This window comes from Antedon mediterranea, chromosome 1, assembly GCF_964355755.1.
Source record: "Antedon mediterranea chromosome 1, ecAntMedi1.1, whole genome shotgun sequence".
NCBI lineage: Eukaryota > Metazoa > Echinodermata > Crinoidea > Comatulida > Antedonidae > Antedon > Antedon mediterranea.
In genome coordinates, this window is record NC_092670.1 from 18,891,050 (window position 1) to 18,913,025 (window position 21,976).

General features: G+C 34.3%; 1 protein-coding gene and 1 long non-coding RNA gene across 2 annotated transcripts; both read left to right on the plus strand.

The window, feature by feature from the left end:
• Positions 1-1,690: 1,690 nt before the first annotated feature.
• On the plus strand, positions 1,691-8,049 carry LOC140047573 (uncharacterized). The gene is made up of 4 exons (XR_011844966.1): positions 1,691-1,750; positions 4,425-4,468; positions 6,221-6,286; positions 8,022-8,049. It is a non-coding gene; the product is annotated as an uncharacterized lncRNA (long non-coding RNA).
• Positions 8,050-10,925: 2,876 nt separating this feature from the next.
• Positions 10,926-21,112, plus strand: LOC140060297 (fascin-like). Its single transcript, XM_072106448.1, has 4 exons — positions 10,926-12,154; positions 18,541-18,718; positions 18,989-19,284; positions 19,549-21,112. Exons 1-4 carry the CDS (start codon positions 11,368-11,370, stop codon positions 19,752-19,754), a joined length of 1,467 nt encoding a protein of 488 aa, XP_071962549.1. The 5' UTR covers positions 10,926-11,367; the 3' UTR covers positions 19,755-21,112.
• The last annotated feature ends 864 nt before the right edge of the window (positions 21,113-21,976 follow it).

Below are 21,976 nucleotides of genomic sequence, written 5' to 3' on the forward strand. Positions count from 1 at the left end.
GCTATCAAAACTTCATCCGTATCAATATAATTGCCTTGTGGAAACAAGCTTTATATTTGCAAGAAAATAAGCTGTTTGATTCATTTTATTAAGTTTGAAATTCGTCAGTTAAAAATACATCGCATAAACGAATTGCAATGAAATTTATCGGTACAATTTATTAGTTTACTAGTTTTCTTCACTCAGTTAATATATAGTCACACTTACAAACAACTCACGCATTCCCTTCATAAGAAGATTATACATTTAAGATTTATTACTCTCTGAAAATATCCTTTTTTTTATCTTTTATTTATCTATTTGTGAGATTTCGTTTATCTAATTTGTACATCAAATCGTGATCGGCAACCTTTTATGATGACATATTTATTATGTGATTGGATAGTAATTCAGCTACTCTTGCTAATGTTATATTGCTGACGAATGTCATATTTAATTACGGCTATATGTAGCTGGCTTTTATGAATATTCTAAGAGCAGAAATACGTCATCTGAATGTATCGTAATACACACACACATACACCCACACTATATTGCCATATTTTTTAAACTATAATGAAACTTTGTTTGTGTAGAAATAGTTTTGCCTGACAATGACATGTTTATGTTTGTGGATTTTTAAAACCATTGTCATCATCTTACTGCTTACGCCACTGTTACATATTTGATGTATTGTATTTATCCACCTCATATCAAAAACGCATATCTCATACTTTTCATCATCGTTATCGTTATCATACCAATCGTGGTAGGGCTACTCATAAATTATAGTCATTGACGTCATTATCATCGTTGTTCGCAATGAGGAAAATATCCTTTTTAACGAGTATACACAGATGCGTGTACGATTTTAAGACAGTTGCAAATAGTAAAAATCCATACAAAGAATATTCGTGTAATGTAGATATTCTATTGGAAGAATGTTACAGAAGTACCATACTATGGCGCCCCGTACCATACACCAGTTACTTGACGCAATGGTTAAATAATTCAATCCCTCCACGGGGTACATTCCTTTCACTCATATAAACTATAGATTTTATCTGAATTACGTGACCGACAGTGAACACCAGTAAATTTAATCCCAACCAATATTTATTTAACACAAATTATTCATGAACCATCTGGTATCACATTGCATAATATAATATGGTATCACATTGCATAATATATAATATACCGATATGATAATCATTGTCCGTTTCATTTGGTCAGACTGTCTTCTTAGTCATTGGCCTACTCATTGAGGTATAACATTAATTTTAAAACTAATTTTATACCTCTATGGCCTACTTATCTAATAAAAATCCTACCATGAAACCTTACATTACCTTTTTTCAAGAATTTTTTTAAATTTTAAACAAATATTAGTTTCTATGTAAAAAGGTATAAATAAAAGGCACATTTCCATAAAACATTATGTATAGCATTCTGAATGGCATTTTTGTTTGTTATTAGTGTCTAATAACAATTCAATTGTAATCAGTATCTTTTCTTTTCTCGTGATAAATGAGAAACATCTTTTTTACATGCTCAACGCTGCGACTAGCTGAGGCAATTAAAGTAATGTTCTCGTAAATTGACGACGAGCGAGTATGTTTATGCTGATGACACGTTAAGAATACAAAGAAGAAAATACAATTTCTGTCACCGTAATCATACGTGAATATAGCCTAATTCGAAGGTCAATGCACGAGTAAAAATGCAAAACAAGATTGATGACGTCGCGTCGTACTGCGGCCACTTAAAGGTACGCACTAAAACGAAAATTAACACTGTAAATAATTAGACGGAATATATAGCTCATGTTCATACACAGTATGTTGTTAATGTTCTACTACGTTAGAGTAAGGTCATTACGAATTCGTTAATTACATTTTTCGTTCATTGATAGATCAGTGTGATGACGCTCGACTTTATTAAAAATCGTTAGTAATATAATAATAGCCAAGGGACTTATAACTGGATTAGACAAACAAACAGTTAACAATTTGAATACAGGTTATAAAGCTCTCTCTACACTATTAAACTTTATGTGACAAAACATGTGATGTGCCCATATATGAACGATGTCACTATCAATTATTTAGGCATATCACTACCATATTTAGGCACATCACACTTTTGTTGTCAAACTAGTTTGATAGTGTAGACAGAGCTTTATGTAATTATTATATAGCATGTCAACATTTTTGAGAATATTGTTTGTCACATGTAATATCAAATAATATAGTTTTATCAGTGGACGTTTCAATTAACTGTGTGTGTGTGTGTGACACATTAAGTGTGTGACACACGTTATTAGGACAGGTATGGCAACAGATTACCCATCATTCATGTGTAGCCTACACGTCGTACACGCATGTAAACTTGTGCCATGTAAATTCTTATTCCAAGCTCAAGACAACAGCTCACAACTTGATATGAACTAAAACATTAATATTCAGTCTACCAAAGAATGTAGAAGAAACAATTTTAATATTGGATTTGTCGATAAAATAGGCCAATATTTCTTTTTGTTCGAATCTATGAAAATCAACCTTTTTGTGTTTACCTTCAGGTTTTAGGCCTATTATGTTTATATATAAAGTCCAGAATGATTGAGACAATGATGAGCGATATTTTGTAAAATATGATTAATTGCAGACTGTCTCCTGATGGATAGTAAACAAATGATATCCGAATCTAATTTTAACAAATTACTTTCATGTAAAAAAAAAACATAACAAACGATGTATGTGCGTCACTGTCGCGTCATAACTGCCGCTCGATACGCGACAATATAATTACGATTATTTTAATTGGTGGTTGTTGTGAATTTCAAAACTTTTAATGAATCATTCATTTAATGCATACTTCTTTCTCGTCTACAATGACACCTTGAGATAGCTATTGTTGTCTCGGGTAACAGAAGCTTGGATCCCACTAGGATATAACGAAAGGAGGACGTACGTAAGCGCAACGAAATCGAGATAAACAATGACAGTTTGAATCGCAACGCATTGACTGCGTTATGCTTACGACCAAGCTTGTGTTACGTCCTAGTGGGAATCAAGCTTTATTCCATAACTCGCGCTACTTGAAATAGCGCGACAAGAAAACTGATGCGACATGCGCAATATCACATCTGTGTGTGCGTTATATGCACGCTGTGCGTTGAAGTTGCCATAATATGCGGACAGTGGTGTGTCATTCATCATCTTCAAGAAAGCAACAATTATCCCACGGTAATTTTTTTAGCCGGCAGAGTCCTTCCTCTCAATCGTAAAGTGTTATTATAATATTCTTTTCATATATTTTGACACTTAATTCAGGACTACTGAAAATTTTGCAATGGCATGTCAATTGTCTAAATATTGAACTATTTTTATTCAATAGCAAAGATTTCACGCTGAGTTTTGGATGCTGACGGCCGGAAAATATGCATAACTCACGTCCGACGAATTAACAGTTCTCATAATAAAGTAGGCCATAGGACAACTGATACTCTTAATCGTATTGGAAATATTAGCAAAAACCCATTGCCTGAAAAATATAGGATTTACCATTACAAAAATTCTGATTATTATTATACAGTATTTAACACTTTCTTTCAACGTCTACCACACGTCCATATGTGTGAGTTTATTAATCATTGGTTTCAAATAAATAAATTAAAATTGCTTCTTATAAAGTGTTTCGTTTATTTCAAAATCCTGGATCCGCCACATTGTCACAGTCAGCAACCAGATTCTATTCTCCTCTTGAGTGAGATAAGGCTCTTGACTGACCCTCTATAGTCACTTCAGACCATTCAAACAACCTTCGCAAGACATCCCGACCGTCGTCAATTGAGCCTACTTTTAGTTTGTTATTATATACGGTACAGTTGCAAATTGAGTTGTGGCCATTCATCACCTCCCTTATATATACGATGTCTGACCCTTTTGTATCCCCTGATATCTACAAAGTTCATCGCCTGGAAAAGAAGCGTGTGCGAGAGGTAGGTGTCCTAGCCCATCTCACCCGTTTGTCCTGGTATCAATATGTGCCAGTTAGTGAAGGCCCTAAGTATCATTAATCCGCTCTAACACACAGGCTTAGAGAGGTAGACATTGGAAAATGCTTTAACGAAGCCTTAATTTGGTAGATTATTTATCCCATTTGTATTAGTTCAATTAAAATGTAGGAAGAATCATGAATATTTGGATTTAGACCTAATTCATGCCCCAACAAGGAAAAAATCTGAAAATACCGATATAGCCTATTTCCTATAATAGGTGATCTTTCTTCTTTATTAACAATTTGTTTAAACATTTTCTGTGGTTTGTGCATAGCGAAAATTTCGTCAGTTTTTAAAAATACCTTATTTTAAGAATGTGTCCAACTTTCTAATGGCGATAGCACCCGCCCTTTTAATTACAATACTGCATCTGTTTCTCTAGGGCAAAGTTGAATTCTGGGTCAAGTGGCGTGGATGGCCAGCCAGGTAAGAAGTTTTAAAATATTACTCTATCTATAGGCATATGCAGTTACTTTATTATATTTAAGTAAGTTTAGTTTTGTTTATTTAAAATAATGACTTAAATTGGGTGCTAATGATATAAAACTATAGCCAGATAATTTAATTTTTTTTGTAACTACTGTGGAGTAGCTTAATTATATCATTTTGTTTTGTCAAGTTTCTATTAGGTAAATCTATGCAAGGTAACAAATTGGCAAAATGAAGGCGTACTGATGTTTTATTGAGCACATTTGTGCAATTCGGTATATCCAGGAAGTATTTAAGACCCTTAGGACAAAATCCGAATCTAAAAAGCATGTAGGCCTACTTAAGAACACAGGACTATATTCTTTAATTCATCGGTTTGAACTACATTACTTGGCTCCCATTACTCCAGATATCCTATCATGTTCTTTTCTACCTTTGAATTATACCTCTGTACTATTAACACATCTTATGATCTTCATAAGATATGCCTACATTGGTCAAGTTTGTGAGACCTTCTTCGTTTTTGACAATTCTCGAGGAACTTTGTACAGTAATCACAATTCTAATTGAGAAATTATGTAATCCAATTTGTCACGTACCAGCCTATTAGGTTAATTTCGTGTTGTGTTAGTACCAGACTGTATGATTAAGGTGACGCATGGGAATTAAACATATGGCAAAAAGTGTTAATTTATTGCAGGAGCTTTGTATGATAAAGTTTATGAAATGCCCAAAGTCACCTATACCAGGTTTCACTCTTCCTTGATAATCAAACATGTAAAGTTTGTTTCGTTTTTTTATTGATTTCCACACATAATTAATAAAAATTATAAGTAACAATAAACATCATACGCCGAGAATGTTAAAGAGTCGCTATCCAATCGAGTTCGAACAATACCATGAAAGCCCCAGTGGTCTAATGGTTAGGACATCTGCATATCAAGCAGGCGGTCCGAGTTCGAGTCTCGGTTGGGGCGACTTTTTCTCATTCTCACAGATTTCCTCATCTTTATCGTTTCAAATTAATTAATTAAATTTCAATATATCACCGGGCGGTTTAGAATTAATGTTCTTTGCCTACTGTGTTTATATATATATATATATATATATACGTTAAGTCTGGAAAAGAAGTAAAAACTACAGTTTGGTCTCATATATAAGAGAGATGTGTGGCTGCTGGTGGGCAAATACGTTCAAGGAACTTTAATGCTTACCCAGCAAAAAAAGATACATAAACATAATCTATAATGACGAGTAAAATGTACATTAAGAATAGGCCTATAAAAAAACATTTGGCGTTCCATAGTATCCTATAATGTTCAAACAATACATACCATTGGGTGCTTTTATTATTGCTTTTAGTCGCTTGGACGCGACTCTATAGTTCACTATGTCGGTCGGTCTGTCTGTCTGTCGGTCTGTCTGTCGGTCCGGTATCACTATGCGTTTTAGCACCCGACTTATGGCTGTTGGCCTTGTTCTTTTATATCTTTGTTTATTTTTGTAAATGTTGTTGTTAACCATACCTTGATGTTAAGGTGAATGTTAATAAATTTGAATAGTTATTGTAACATCATGTTATTCTATCATCGTCATCATTATTACTGTTAACATTTGTACTATGTTGACTTGTGGCCTTTAAAAGGTGTATTTAAAACATTTAGTACAAGCAAACATCATTTAAGATTTAGCTTCCCTATCGATGGCTTTAAATTGTTAACATATTGTTCATGTTATTTACTTAATTAGGTACAACACATGGGAACCATTGGACAATCTTCTCGACGACTGCTTAATTGATGACTTCCTTTTAAGGTATGATGACGTCATTACACTTATGTAAATGTACTTTATTTAATGAACTTTTTGTGATTTAAATCTTTATTTGATAGTCATCGACAATCTCTGTACGTTTAAACAAAATACACATACATTACAATAAAAATTTATTACAAGAGGACACATGAATTTGTAAGATTTGATTTGGGGAGTTATCAGGAAGCAAAAATGGACATTTTGTTCCACTCTAGTTAGGCCTATTTACCATCATTTCAGCTGCTGGTTATATCTATTTTTAAAGGGCACTTCAGAAAAAGGTTGGTTCGTTCGAACGACCCACACTCCCCGGCCCTTGCGAACTGACTTCGAATTTAAACTCAGAATCATCCACAAATACATACACTTTTACGCGTGCAGCGTTCAAACGGTTAATAGTACGGATTTTACGCAAGTCAGCGTCGTGGCACAAACGACAAAGCGTACGTCAGTGTCATATTGCGATAATTCTCGTTCAATCCATGTATTTAATATACTTGTAATTGTACTTGAATGAGTATTTTGACTAAACTGTTTCATCTTTCATTTATTGTCGGTGTCTTTACATATCAGCTTTCAGTGAGCGTTCATCCGTGATAGTGTCGTTAGTGCGTTGAAGGACTTGTAATGAGTTTAGCTTGGCACGATCGTTGAATTAATTAGGTACGATGCTGCGCGCCATGGTTATAGTCAATGAAAACGATACGTGACCGGTGCTACAATAATATTATAAGACTGATTATTGGAGATTGCTACGAAATCTGTATTTCGTTGACATTTTTAGTTTGAGAGTTGAAAAATAAACAAACAAAAATATGAGCAATTTGTTCGCAATTTGTACAGTGTTGCCCCTTATCATATCGTCACCGGTCGAGTATTATGATTATTACTCGTCGGAGACGTAGTACCAGTGAACACACAACCAAAAAGGAAACTATTTTATGATTCATTGTTCTAGCGTTTATTATGTGATTATTATATGATTATTATAAGACTGATTGTTGGAGATTAGTACGAAATCTGTATTTCGTTGACATTTTTAGTGTGAGAGTTTAACATAGGCCTATAAACAAAAAAAATATGAGCAATTGGATATTTAAATTAATTTGTTTGCAATTTGTTATCACATCGTCATTTCGGGTTCTCACAAAATGATGCCGTTTTCTAAAACAAAATGGCAAATGAATTCTTCTGCTTTTTAGACGTGTTTATCACGTATTTATCTTACATGGAGAAATTCTTCATAGATTAATTTTGTATTTCTGTTTTATTTACCTATATATATTTATAAATTTATATTTTCATGCATTATGAATGCATTTTATAGTGAATAAATAAATGGCCGAATGGCCCCAAGGAAAAAAACCTGTAGGCCTATTTCCGTAGGCCTACATTTCCTGATAAAATAGGCCTCTAATATCATTATCTTTTATGTTTTCATTATGTATCAAGTGTCCACAATTGTTGAACAACATGTTTTGAGTCAGACTCATGAGAGGCAATTGACGTATTATTTTGTGTATTTTTACTGTTATTGTTTATATTAATCGGAGTATTTTATTCTACTTTAGAATTTGACAATCGTTCGAACTGTTAGAGGGCGACTTTCACTTTATTTCATTTTCATGTTGAAAAGAATACAGTTTTTCAAATTTTCAAATTCTTGCCCTTCTCAACATTGAAACTTATTTTCTATGTTACCATGGTTTTTAGTCAAATATTTGCTTGTTTTCAGAGAGGATACACGCCTAGGTGTTATCAAGGTAGGCCTCATTATAAATAAATTTTCGTATATAATCCTGGATAAAAATTAAAAACTAAATCGTATTACAGAAATTGGAGTTGGTCTATATTTAATATTGATAATTTGATAGGCTTACCAGTTAGTGTAGAATGTTTTAGTGAGCTAGCTATAATAACGGAACGTGTCACTTTCTCGTCACTTTATTTAAGCCTCAAGAAGATGCAGGCAAAGATGAAGAGAACGATTCAAATTTTCTTGAAGGAACTAGTAACCAAGCAATGAAAAGGCCCATTAATGATCAGAATACCAATGGAAAAAGGAAGAAAGAATCAGGCCACCGTCTCCGTGATCGATCGCCTTCTGTTTCCGATAAAAAGTGGTTACGCTTAAAATCAAACAATAATCGAAGTAAAGTAAAAACAAGCAAAGTGGACCAAAGGTAGGCCTATTCGATGTATACATATTTCCACCCTAGTCATTTACTAGAGTTTATAGTACAGTTAAGTAACAGTATGGAATTTTATGATTTGTATTTATTAGTGTACATGAAGAGAGAACTAACGGAAAACATCCGACGGAAGATCATCAGGAGGACATAGGTCATTGCAGCAGTCAGACTTAACGTCTAACCCTCAACACTTGTGACATGTTTAATGTAAACAGTTATTTAGATTCATAGTTTCGTTAGTAAATTATTTCATTTTAAATATCATTTATTTCACCAAATTTCAATTAGAGATACGATATGTTTACTTTCAGTTATCATTGCGTTTGTAAATCAAGGGAGTAATCCAAAATGTTTGTACCAATATGTTCCTCTAATTCTTACTGTAATTAAATGTTAATCAGAAAAAATTGACTTTTATTTATTTCAATATCTCCAAAACAAAGAATAAACCGGTCAGACAAATACAAAGCTGTCCTATTTTCGCAAAACATATAATATAATTTTATATGTTTAAAAAAAATTAACAGCTTTTGTATTATACCGTATACATTGATATAACGTATCATGACGTACCCCCTCTATATACATGCTACTTTCAATCAAATCTTATATGTTTCAATCATTATTTTGGCAGTCTGTTTTCTTCAGACGATTTTCTTTCATCGGTTCACATTAGCCACGCCAATATTTCGGATTTTTACATTTTGAGACTACAGTATACCTGATTTAGGTATAATAGTTTTGGGTATTTTGTTACATAGTTTGGATTGTGACGTAAATAGACCTAAGTCAAACAAATAATTTAGCTCAGTTGTCTCAGTTAGGCCTAAAGAAAAGTGAAATAAAACTCAATTGAAAGTTTCTTCCGATGCTTGCTAATCTTCCATTTGTAACGAAAAACTTGTTAAGTTCCTTTTTTCCCATATATGGCAATATCTAAACATTTATTTGTAATCCGTGCTTACTCAAAAACCAATTATGAATTTTGAAAGAGTACCCTTGGAGAAGTCAACAATAGACACTCCGTCAATTCATCAAGTTGTTTATACTGCAGGCTACCGTACCTGTGTATTGTTTGTCCCTATTATTAAGTACGGTACACTATTTGTTTTCTACTTTATTCTCCCATGATTTAACATTCTCAATTTGATTGAATAGGCTTTGTTCACATGTATGTGACTGATGAACCGTGAGCCTAGCCCACGTCACCCTTTTTTATCAGAGGTCGGCTAGAATAATGCTGAAGATTCACAGTCAGATTTTGGAACAAAACATCTGTTTGTACCACTATTTTCGTATTATGATTCAGTTTTAAAGTTTATTGAAACGGAGCCGTTTGAATGAAGTACACTGATAAATTAGTCAGACTCAAGATAGGCAACTCATTACGAGCGTAAACAAATCACAAAATGATCGATTTGAGTACCATATTTGGTAAAACTAGGAAAGTTGCTTCCACTTTTGGAAATTAGTTATCTTTTGTTGACAGACGAGTTCTTCTTTCATCGAATCGCCAATTAAATAAACAACGGTCTAATTAAATATTTTAACAAGAAAAAAAATGTATATAAATTATACACTAACATCTCGTTACAGTTTGTCTACAATTTGTCAACTGGTATCCAAGTATCAAGTTTGTCACGGTGTTCTGTTCTGTTCGTACAGTGGTCTAAAGTTTTAAAATTTGATCCAACTTTAGAAAAATAAAATTTAAGATCACTAAATGACTAATTAATTGTTAGTCGTAATAATTTGATTTACAGTTATCGTACCCATATTTAGGCCAATGCCCAGGTTGATCGGGACAACCGCTGGAAAGTTACGAACAATCACCGTGGTGTTAGAAGTTGCATTGTTGACGAAATTATACACAAAGGGTGCACAAACAGACTGTTCTACCTGATTGCATGTTATTTTAAGGTGCAGTATATTGAAATTAAGTAAATTACATGCGTTAGACTTTTAAACGCCATGACGCACAAGGCCAACAATCATTCGCGAAATGCGCTTTCATCCACCCTGGCACCGTATTATAGCTGCATCAGAAAGTGAAACACAAATAACGGTATTCATAGAATTCAGTTGTTTTAATTCAGGCAGTCTATCTCGATACATGATTGATGTGTGTTAGTTAAGATAATTCAAGATTTATTTAAGACACTTATGGTAATTGCTAATATCAATACTATACTCTTTCCCATTACTATCGTAATGTCTGTTCTCCATGCGTCAACCCACAATTACGGTAACGTTCGTATAAACACAATATTATTGACTATTATCGTTAGGCCACCATGCGAAACTAACAAAACCTTGCGAAAATTCGATGAACAAGACAAGTGTTTTGTGGGTATTATATTCAGAATCAATTTTCACGTAAATAGTAATACATAATATTTTACATATCTGTTTTATTGTACACGCACACGGATGCACACGCATCCTTTCTCGGTATTGATTTACAACCCGGTCGGTTAACGTGCTATTGCGCATGACCGAGTGTTCGTTCAGCTGTTCTAACAACAAAAGAGTTATTAGCATTCGACATGAACCCCGGCTCGATGAATGGTGGATTCCTGGCCACAGCCAACGCCCCTGAGCAGACACGGTGAAGTTTGGCTTACTCATCTACTAAAATTACCGGAAGAGGTATTTTATGTACCGTGGACGATTATAAAGGAGGTAACTCAGCAGGTTGTACTACTGTAGTTGGTAAGATAATTTGAGAAGGTTCGTTGAGTTGAACATTACTTTTATAGATTGTAGCGTCCCATCTATACGTTACTTAACATACCACGTGAATTTCGCATCGACCGAATAGCTTGCAGAACGAGGTAGGCGATATATATTGTAACATTCCCACTTGCTAGGCATTAAGAAACAGAAAAGATGACGACGGAATTGAAATATTGTTGTGGACTAGTCAATAGTAATAAAAAATATCTAAGTGTTGGGTTTGCTAACTCAGTAAATGCAGATGGTACATCGTTAAAAGCGAAACAAAGATGGAATTTAGAACAAGGTGACGATACCGTCTTTCTGAAATTCGGTAGCAACTACTTGACCACAGATAAAATGGGGAATGTGACGTGTTCGGAAGAAAAAACGGACGACGCGAAATTCCGGGTGGAGACCCAAACTGACGGACGATGGGCCTTCAAGAGTGTCCCGTACGATAAATACCTAGGCTGTTCCGATACCGTTAACACAAACGCAACAAAAGCCGAGGAGAAGCAGCTATGGACAGTTCATATGGATATACATCCACAGGTTAACATTAAAAGCAACATTCGGGATAGGTACGCACATTTAGAAGATGATGAACTTCACTTCAATGAGGTCATCCCATGGGGTGCGGACGCAATCGTCACTCTAGAATTCCACGGTGGACGTTACGCCCTGAGGGTCTGCAACGGCAAGTACGCGAGTACAACTGGAAGTCTAGTAGATTCCCCCACTGATGATAGCCTCTTTATCCTAGAGTTTCATGGGGGTAAGGCTGCCTTCAAGCACGGCAGTGGCAAGTATATGGCAGCCATAGGTCCCAAGGCCACTCTGCAGTGCGCAAAAGCCGCACGGGTCAAACCAGGGAAAGATGAGGTATTCGTTCTAGAGGACAGTCACCCACAAGGCATCCTGATTGCCAGCACTGGAAAGGTAGCATCAACTCGACAAGGTACGATTTTATTCATTACTTTCCTATCACAACATCTTGTATTATAGTTTAGTATTGCTTATTAAATAAACACATTTATTATCATTTAACAGATACTCGGAAGCTCAATATGTATACTTATATAATTATGCACTTGAAGTATCGTATCTAAGATAAGATATCAGAACGTATTATGTTATTGAATGAAGTAATTGAAAGTAATGTCGGAATCAAATGACTTTGTTGGAAACAGTTTTTCTTTTCTGTCTGCCATTGGCCTAATATTGATCTGCTTAAAACATTCACACCTGTAAACAGTTTAGGTAATTTACACTCCGTGGTTTGATTAGAGTTTAATAGTACCACATTGTTTGATCTAAGCGCCTTGATTTACCTTAAATTGTCAACAGGTTGCATGTGTAATGTTTGGTGGTTTCCTGGCTCTCTCTTCCAGCCACTTTTACAAATTAGTTTTCATGTCAAACATGTGTTTATTGTACATTTTACAAGCTCAGGTGGTTGCCATATCCATCATCATTCCGATGGTGTCTGCAAAGTATCTCTGTTAAATCCATTTCCTTTTTCAGTTAATCCACGACTTTGTCCTTCGCGATTAGCAATATACTGACTACGGTTACTGTACCACTGAAATGTGTATATACTGTAGGATACCTGGTGGGGCCTCCACTACCAATTGATGGCTATATTTAATTAATCACCATTTATGCGCTAAACAAGGTGTTTTACTTTCATGACCTATATAAACAACGTCTGTTTAACCTGAAACAAACTCATGTACTAAGTACTAATGGCTTAGAAAGAAAGTTTGAATGAATTTAGACCGAGTTTTTTTTTCTCCTTTGTGGTGTAATCTACCACATTTATTCGTTTATCATAATCATTACAAATACATATTTTTTCCATTATTTGCTTGAATTTTAGGATACTCAAAGTTATAGTATAAAGTAACAATGCATATAATAATGTTTACAATACAATAATTTAGACCGAGTTTATAAAAATTGTAATCCCTGAACTTGGGTTTAAAGAACAAAATTACAGAAGAAATGCGAAGTTCTAGGCCAAGAAAATTGAATTCTATCAATTTCCTACTTCCGTGTTAGTCAGGAAACAAACTGCTAGTTCAACACACCACCCTGGATGTGATATCAATTATTCTTGCTCTGTTGATTCAAATCAAAAGGCAAGTTCAGAACTATGTCAAGGACATTGTTTGTCGATGACAAAATAAATTTCTAATTTTTTTAGAATTTGGGGGTCTTAAGCATCAAATATTGAAGGTGTTTTTGTTCATATTATAGCATCATACAATAGGTCTAGATGCTGGGACCATGGGAATAAACCTAGTATTGTAAACGAATTTCGTCTTTGTCTATTATCTGAAATATCTTTTGTATAGTCTTCAAATAAGCATAATAATACTTCGCTTTGAAGATGATGCGATACAATATAGATACTGGTAGGAAGGAAGGCTTGACCTGTTGTTGTATGATCTCCAATTCTACTGTACTGACTACTTCAGCATGCGGAAGTTGTTTTTAAGATTTACGTGACCATTCGACAAACCCATTTCCTTTGGGGAGTTTCTTCTTTCCTTTTCACAGCTTTCCAGCACACCTTAATCGTTTACCAGTCACATTGATATTAATATTACTGAAAGTGGTATTTTTAACAATAATATCTTTGAAGGTCATTTTATGATAATTTTGCTTTAACTCGTGGTAGAATAATTATACAATACGTCTCTACTAATTTGAGTTTACAACAACGTATTACCATGGAGGAAAAACCTCCATGGTATTTACCCATTTATCTAAAAAGTACATCGGTATACAAAATGTTGAGTTGTATATTGTACCTCCATCATTATCGACATACATTTTGTTGTAGTTCTTTAATTTATATCGAGGAGAACCATCTATTTGTTTATAATCGCTTGTAATTATTTTGACACGGCCGAAAAGTGATAACATTGTTTTATCGGTGTTTCTAAACGGTAATAAAATGAGTGAATTACTTATTTGCTTTTATTGACACGTTATCGTTTACAATTGATTTAAAGTTATGGCCTACTCTCTTTAGGCTAGTGCTGCACATAGAGATGGGTATCAATATGATGTGCTCAAACATAAAATGGAAATATTAGGCCTACATATCAAAAAAAGTACTGTATGTTGGCATGGCATGACGTGACCCTTAGGGGAGAAGCATTTAGTTGCAAAGTGTAAAATCCACATCTACAGCGCATTGAGACGACATTGTTTGTTGCGGAATGCGCTATAAATACATTAACATTAAATGTATTTGTCCTCTCAGTGGACCCAAATCTCCGTGTAGATATTTTATAGATTTCTCTATAATTTCTTTAGGCCTATACTTCCCTTGAACTGTTTCATGCAATAATACATGGACAGATGGTAGATATGCGATTATTATTCGTAGGTAGATTCTGACAGTTTTTGCATTGCTTACTCTTAGTCATCATTATTGAGTGTATTCAAGATATCTGCTGAAACGAGATCCATCTTAAGGAGAGGTAAATGTCGGGCAATCGCATGGAAATATGTTAAGCCTAAGGGAAAATTATAATATCCTAATTTAAAAAATAGGCCTACAATCTGTGATACACAAAAAAAACGAGTAATAAGTTACTGATGTTTGAACGTAATATTTGCTGTGTGTCGGTTTCGTCAAAAGAGAAAACTATTTTTTTTAATGTCCATACACACACTCAATATTTCATAATTAGTTTTGCCTCATGGTTTTTATCACTATAATTCATTGTTTCAGTAGATCGGGTTGAGTTTTTCTGTTTATAATCATTTTGCCTGTAAGATTCCTGGAAATATAACTCAATATTTTTATAATTTCAATTGTTTACGGAACGCTTACAGCAAATTGATCCCCATACGTAATCAAATTAAATACGAAAGGCAATAAAACGTCCATTAAAAACACGTGCGAAGAACCATGGTGGTCGCCATTTTCTTCCCACTCCTTCCTAGTTTATAATTCTTAATATATTATTCCATTTAAATAATAATAATTCTTATGATGTACGCCTCTTTTTATAATAGTAAAAAATCGTATTTTAATGATCAGTTAAAAGTGCAAAATACAGCAGTTGACAACACTGTTTTCTCTTATTCATTAGACACGCCTCATTAATAATAAATGCAGTACACTAGCTGTCAATTTGTATGGATATTACCTTATTTGGCATGGCAGACAGATCTGTTACTATTTCATTCATTCTTGTTTTTATTTAAACATTTTTAATCAACATCAAATGTACCAAGCCAATGAATGTGGAGTACGACATTACGTACGTAGTGTGGCACAAGAATGAAGAGTCATTAATTTTTACTATTGCAGTACAAAACATTTCGCAAATCTTAAATATATAAGTCTGCATGGAGATGTGTAATATTGAAAGTGAAAATTTCGTTATGTTGATATCAATAATTATATCAATGTATTTTTAGTTTTCGTCAATATAAGAGAATGAGATCATTCTTTTTTTAATCTGTAGATTTTCTACTATCGGTGTGTCGAAAAGACATAATTCTGTTTACTGAAAAAATATGATTAGAATAGAAAACAAATGTGATTGTAACCTGTAATATAGAACGATTCTGATTTTTTATGTACAGTTTTATTTCTACAATTAGTATCATATTGCTTTATATGACACCTTCAAACTGGCATTACATACATTACATTTTGAAAGTGTCAAGAACGTTTTTGGTTTTCGATTGGTTTTTATTTGGATGGTGAAACTTTCTCTTGGAAGTATTTACCCGGAAGATATGTTGGTTTCCGGGATTTAACCAGCAGACCCATGCCGAGAAAACGTTTCTGCCTAGAGGTCTTATTTGTTGTTGCTACAGGGCAGCTTGTATCTGTAGACTACTGTAGCAGTTATGTAAACTCTGACCTGTGTGAGACATGTGGTACTTCAATATTTTGGGAATAGGTTTACCAAATCTTGTACCTTGGGGCCCGTCTCTGATTTTTTTACATTTTGTGGGACCATATTTCCATACTAATAAATTAGTTACATCAAGGAGGATCTCTATGGTTATCGAATTCTTTTCATTAAAAATTTTACTTTAAAATTCATTAACCTACTAGCTATACATCCGGAAGATTCTATTACAGTTAACCATAGGTCTAAACAATAGTATTAGTAGTACTCTTAAGTCAAGCCTACAACTCGAGACAATAAAAAAGCCATTGTGCGTGTCTTACAATAAAACAGTGTGCCACGTTTGTAGAAAAGCACGTGTCACGCCTATCGGGTTTCAATTGCGCTATGTTATACAACGAATTCCCTGTAATATGTTAAAGAAAATGGCAATTCGATCTGAAGCTAGATAATAATATTCATTTGAATATTTACATCTACCATATAATATAATGAGTTTCAAATAATAGTATGAAACAGCATTTATTTATTATCTGTATATTATAGATCCCATATAAATAATATAATATATAGTCAATTACTGATAATTGAGAATGGGTATTTAAATTGCCATTAGTGTATGGTTATACTTATAATGTAATAATACTTTATTATGATAGAAAGCATTTTTAATTTAACATTTGAATAAGTCTCAGTACAGCAGTATCTCCACTCCGTACTTATCGACATGATAATGCACATGTTTTAGAATTCATCATATGGCTCGTGGCTTCGCGACGTCTGCAATCATAAATTTAAATGATATGGAGTTTCCCCGGGGTAACGAGGTGAACCTTTATTTAGGGATCGTCGTAGAAGGTTTTAGTTAGTACGGAGATGAACAACTGTGCGTCTTTTGGTTTGCAACGTGTGATATAATATTAGGCTACTATCTTTTCATCATGTATTATTGTTTTGTCGATTTTACTGCTTTGTCATCTTACATAAATTATTTATTGTTCGTCTGCATATCACAATCAGTATAGCCTCGGCCTACAACACTGTAGGCATAATGTGCTTGGGTGCTATATTCTTTAAAATAGTGAAATACGTAAAGAGGTCCCCTTTATAATTAACCCATGGATTTTGGAATAGGCCTAATGCTAATTGGGAAGATTTTTGTAAAATCGAGAATGCTTCTCAACTCAACAACGATAGCGGAAGTAATGGCGATCCAATGTGGAAGGATGTGTGGTGTGTGCCTAGAATGATTAACGTATTTGTTTGCTATTGCTATGCATTCTTAGGCGTCGACTCACACCACCAGTCTGGAATGCCTAAATACTTTCTTGTTTAATTATGCTGAATCAGCAAAATAAACATTAAGCAAAAGATGTAAAATCGTCGGAATGTCAAAGATCAAGTGTAGGCCTCGTACATCTTCTCGTAATACCTGTAGTAATCAATTCAACAGGTTTGGCAGGTTCTTGATCCTCGAACTTGACAACAGACTAGTTTCTCGGTTTTATATTCTAATTAGTATATGTAAAATAATGTATTTATGGAAGCAATTTATTCTGTTTTTAGGAACAGAAACGTACATATTTATTCAGCACTGTTTCGGTTGCTTTTTAATTGATTTGCTAGAGAAAGATCGTTGGTTTTTTTTTTCAATTAGCTTTCTACAAGTGTATATCGGTTTTTGTTCGTGTAGGCCTTATACTACTGTGAAATGTCTGGGTCCGCGCGTCGTGTTTGTACTTAATAATATAATCAATAGAAAATCGGTGGAAAATCACACTAATAAACACTTTCACAATATTTATATTAAATCATAATGCACGAGCTCTGTACCAGCTTGTCACCGTATTAGTACACTTGGTCTGAGGCCTTTCAACAAGTGCCAGATTTGGTATTCATGGCTGTTGCTATTAATGCTTGATTGAACTAGGTCCATGATTGAACTAAGGCGTAAGAGTATGGCCAACAGTGTGTTTGTTAAAGCTTGGTTCCCACTATACGTAACGCAAGGACGGAAACGCAACGCAAGCGTTTTAACCAATCACAAGCGAATAAGCCATCGCTTGTGATTGGTCAATTCAGTTGTGTTGCGTTGCGTTACGTCCTTGTGTTGCGTCGCTAGTGGGAACGCAACGCATCGACGTATTGTCATGTCGCAAAGTGCTTGATTGAATATATATTTATATATTGCTGTATTGCGTAATCACAAGTGAGACTCGACAACTGCTGCAAATATCGCGTGTTTGATTTCACGCGGGCAAACACAATTATTTCCTAACGTTGCGCATATTGCGTTACGTTACGTCGCTAATGGGAACCAAGCTTGACATTGAGACCCTTCTTCTTTCTCAGTGCTTCAATAATCTTATATACGGTACAGTAAATGAAAATATTCACAATACCGTGTACAATTTATTTACAGTAATAATTAATATTGTTCCACCTTTCTTACACATAGGTGTGGATGTTTCCGCCAAACACGCTCTGGATACTGAAGATATCGCAGAAGGTACTTTCAATGACAAAGAGACATGGCAGCTTGAGTATACAGACGGTAAATGGGCAGTGCGTACCGCAGAAGATAAATACTGGGAGCTGAAGGCTACTGGTGGTATCCAAGCTGATGCCAGCAGCAAGTACGTTTGTCATTTAAGTATAACTTCTTATAAATAAGTATAACTTGTTAAATAATAGTTGAACTTTCGGTTTAACTTGAACTTGACTTGATATCATCTGAAAAATATTCTTAACAACCATCATCTTATTTTTTGGTACGAAAAGAAGTGCATAAAAGAACGCATACAAAATAACCATGATTTTGGCAACCTTTTACTTAACGAATTGAAGTTTTCTTTGTAATAAATAATAGTAGACATAATGTGTAACTATCTACTATCTCATTGCAGATCAAACAATGGCTGCAAGTTCGAATTGTCACATCATGAAAACAAGGTAGCTTTGAAGGGTAGTAATGGAAAGTTTGTCAGGCCGAAAGAAAGTGGTCATCTTTACGCCAATTCGGACAGCTCAGAACCTGCAGAGAAGGACCTCTTTATCTTCCAGATGGTCAACCGACCTCAGTTGGTTTTGAAAGGAGTACAAGGATTTGTCGGACATGGTTCTAGATCAAAGGTGGAATGCTCCAAACCACGATATGACGTCTACAAAGTTACCTGCAAAGACGGTTATTACAGCTTCCAGGGTAAATATTGATATTGATTGCTTCTATATGTGTAGGCCTAGGTCTACTGCGCTGAATCTGTACATTATTTGCGTTCATATTATCTCTTAATTCTCATAGAAACAGTTAAATTGAATAGGCCTCACGTAGTGCGCGATTCCGGCGAGATACTTGTCGATGTAGTACCGATATTTTTCTGAACTCGCCCCATTAAATTTTAAATAGTTACCAGCATTTTGCAAAACCAATATTCTAACCATTATCCTTATTGCTTCCTTTCAACAGCTGAGAACGGAAAATATTGGGTAGTAGAAGACGACCAGTCGGTTAGCCTTGGAAGCACACCTGATAAGTTCATCTTCGAGTATATATCTATGTCAAGATTAGCTATCCGAGGAGGGCGTAACTTCAACTATCTGAAGGGAGAACAGAACGGTGACTTTAAGTGCGCAGGAACCGAGATCGAAGCAAAAACAACATGGGAAGTCTAGAAAAGATTACATTTATAACAAAACATTGACTTAATAAACTGCTTATAAAAGATCAACACACTAACATAATTTCGTTGTATAATTTTGTTTATTAATACTAGCAATATGATATACAAAAGCGCAGAATTAAAAACTAAAGTACTGAGACTGAATAATCCTAAGACCTTATCATCTTAGCTTATTATTATTATTGACCCCCCTCCCCCCACCCCACACCCCACACAAACAGGGTTGTTAATTCATTGTAGAAGAATAATTAAGTTAAGAAAATTTCTTGTATATTTTTGTACCAATTCAAAAAAGCTGCTTATATTATTATTAGGCTTATTATTATACTTGCGCTCCGTAATTCTTTCGGGGATAATAAGGTTTTCTTTATTACTGCTTTTTTAAACAATGTATTCTTTCAAACTACGTGCATTAATTAAAACCTAGACATCTAATACCAATTTAATAAATAAGAAATAAATTGTAATGGTAATGAAACCAGACAATAGTAAAGACAACCGTATAGGCCAACTTAACGGCTTCTTATAAGGGTGGGGAAGTGCTGGACTTATTGTTTACTTAAAGATTCTGAAAACGTGATGCTAAAATGATATATTTAAAAGATATAGAGAAATAAGAGAGATCGTTTTGAATTGAATTCTATTTTATGATTTTACTTATAAACTTGAATGGGCATCTTCTATGCAACTATGATTTTGCTTAATAATGATTGTGATTCGGGCAGTGATGATGTCTTCGTATTTAATCTAAGTTTTGACACTTAAAAATAAAGACAAAAACAGATTGTCAAAAATTGTGAACCGTGATTATTATAACCAACATATAATTTACTTTCGTTAAACATAGTTTATTTAATACGTTTATCGTAATTTTTTAAAGATTATTTTGTTTACTTATATATAAAATGTTATGGCCAAAATTATTTAAAGTAGGCTCCTATTTTGAAGGCAAAATTAGAATACTAAAAAGATGGCTCTGTTCTATGAGTATACGTATACTTCTGCTTATTTTTTGACATATACCGAAACTTTATAGTGTTTATTTCACACTGTGTGATGACATCCAAGGTATGACCCATGACATCCAAGGTATGACCCATGACATCCATGGTATGACCCATGATATTCGAAATATGACCCATGACATCCAAGGTATGACCTATGATTTTCGATGTATGACTCCATGGTATTTGATGGATGACAACATGTAAACCGTATAGTCGAATTTCTGGGGAAGATAAAAGGAACAGAGCCTTCATAATGTAGCTTTATGATTCGTGCTGGTTTACCTAATTACGATCTTGTTTTCTAACACACGTAGCTTTGAAATAAAAACATTCGAAAAAACAAGGTGTTCTGTGGTTGTTTGTGTGGTATATTTTCTAAATACATTTATACATTTAATTAAACGATAACATTCAGAACAACGTGATGAACTTGTTACTTGATTTTTTGGACCAAAAGAGATTTGTGGATAAGGAGAACTTTACCAAGAAGCTGGTCAATTTGTAAAGTTTTATCTGGTGAGCGTGAGGTGATGGTTTCGTGCATAAAATTAAATAGGAAGTGTATTCACCTACATTACAATATTATATTTCTGAGCACCAACAACCTGCTTATACACAATACAATACACAATTGTTTTGAAATGAAGTCTTCAGACTTGCAGACGGAAATTACGGTGTTAGTTTCGTACAGAAAATAGTGAAGATTTTTAAATTTTTCAAGTTTTCAGCAACCATAATTAATAGGCCTCTATAAACTTTAATTTAATTTTCTGTCATATTGAAGGGTATTTCAATCAAAACGCGCCAATATTGTGCTATGTTATGAACATTCTAGTTATAAGAACTTTCCTTTAAAATAATATTAGGAACCACTGAAAAAAAGTATATAAAACATATACTGTATCAAACTTAGCTCAATAACCACTGGACTATTAGTAAACCGACAAAAGACCATTTGACTGACAATTATGGCGTTAGCATCCATAACAATACATGGAGGTGATTATCAACTTTACTTTTATGAAATTATTTATCTGGAAACAAACACTTATAATGGTACAGAGTTGCTAGATGACGAACAAGTTCCACGGCATGGGTAAGACCAGTGCACTGCTGAACGGTATCCATGTACTGCCGGTTTTAGTCCAACCAAAGTCTTCTGGTTATGGAGCATTCTGCTGTGGCTGTAGACTGGTGGTCCAAATGC

What these genes read in the sequence shown, in the direction of transcription:
- LOC140060297 (XM_072106448.1), top strand. Translation starts at nt 11,368, where the DNA reads ATGACGACGGAATTGAAATATTGTTGTGGACTAGTCAATAGTAATAAA. An exon ending in GGTAGCATCAACTCGACAAG is followed by an intron (nt 12,155 to 18,540) that starts GTACGATTTTAT and finishes TCTTACACATAG; the next exon opens with GTGTGGATGTTTCCGCCAAA. An exon ending in CGGTTATTACAGCTTCCAGG is followed by an intron (nt 19,285 to 19,548) that starts GTAAATATTGAT and finishes TCCTTTCAACAG; the next exon opens with CTGAGAACGGAAAATATTGG.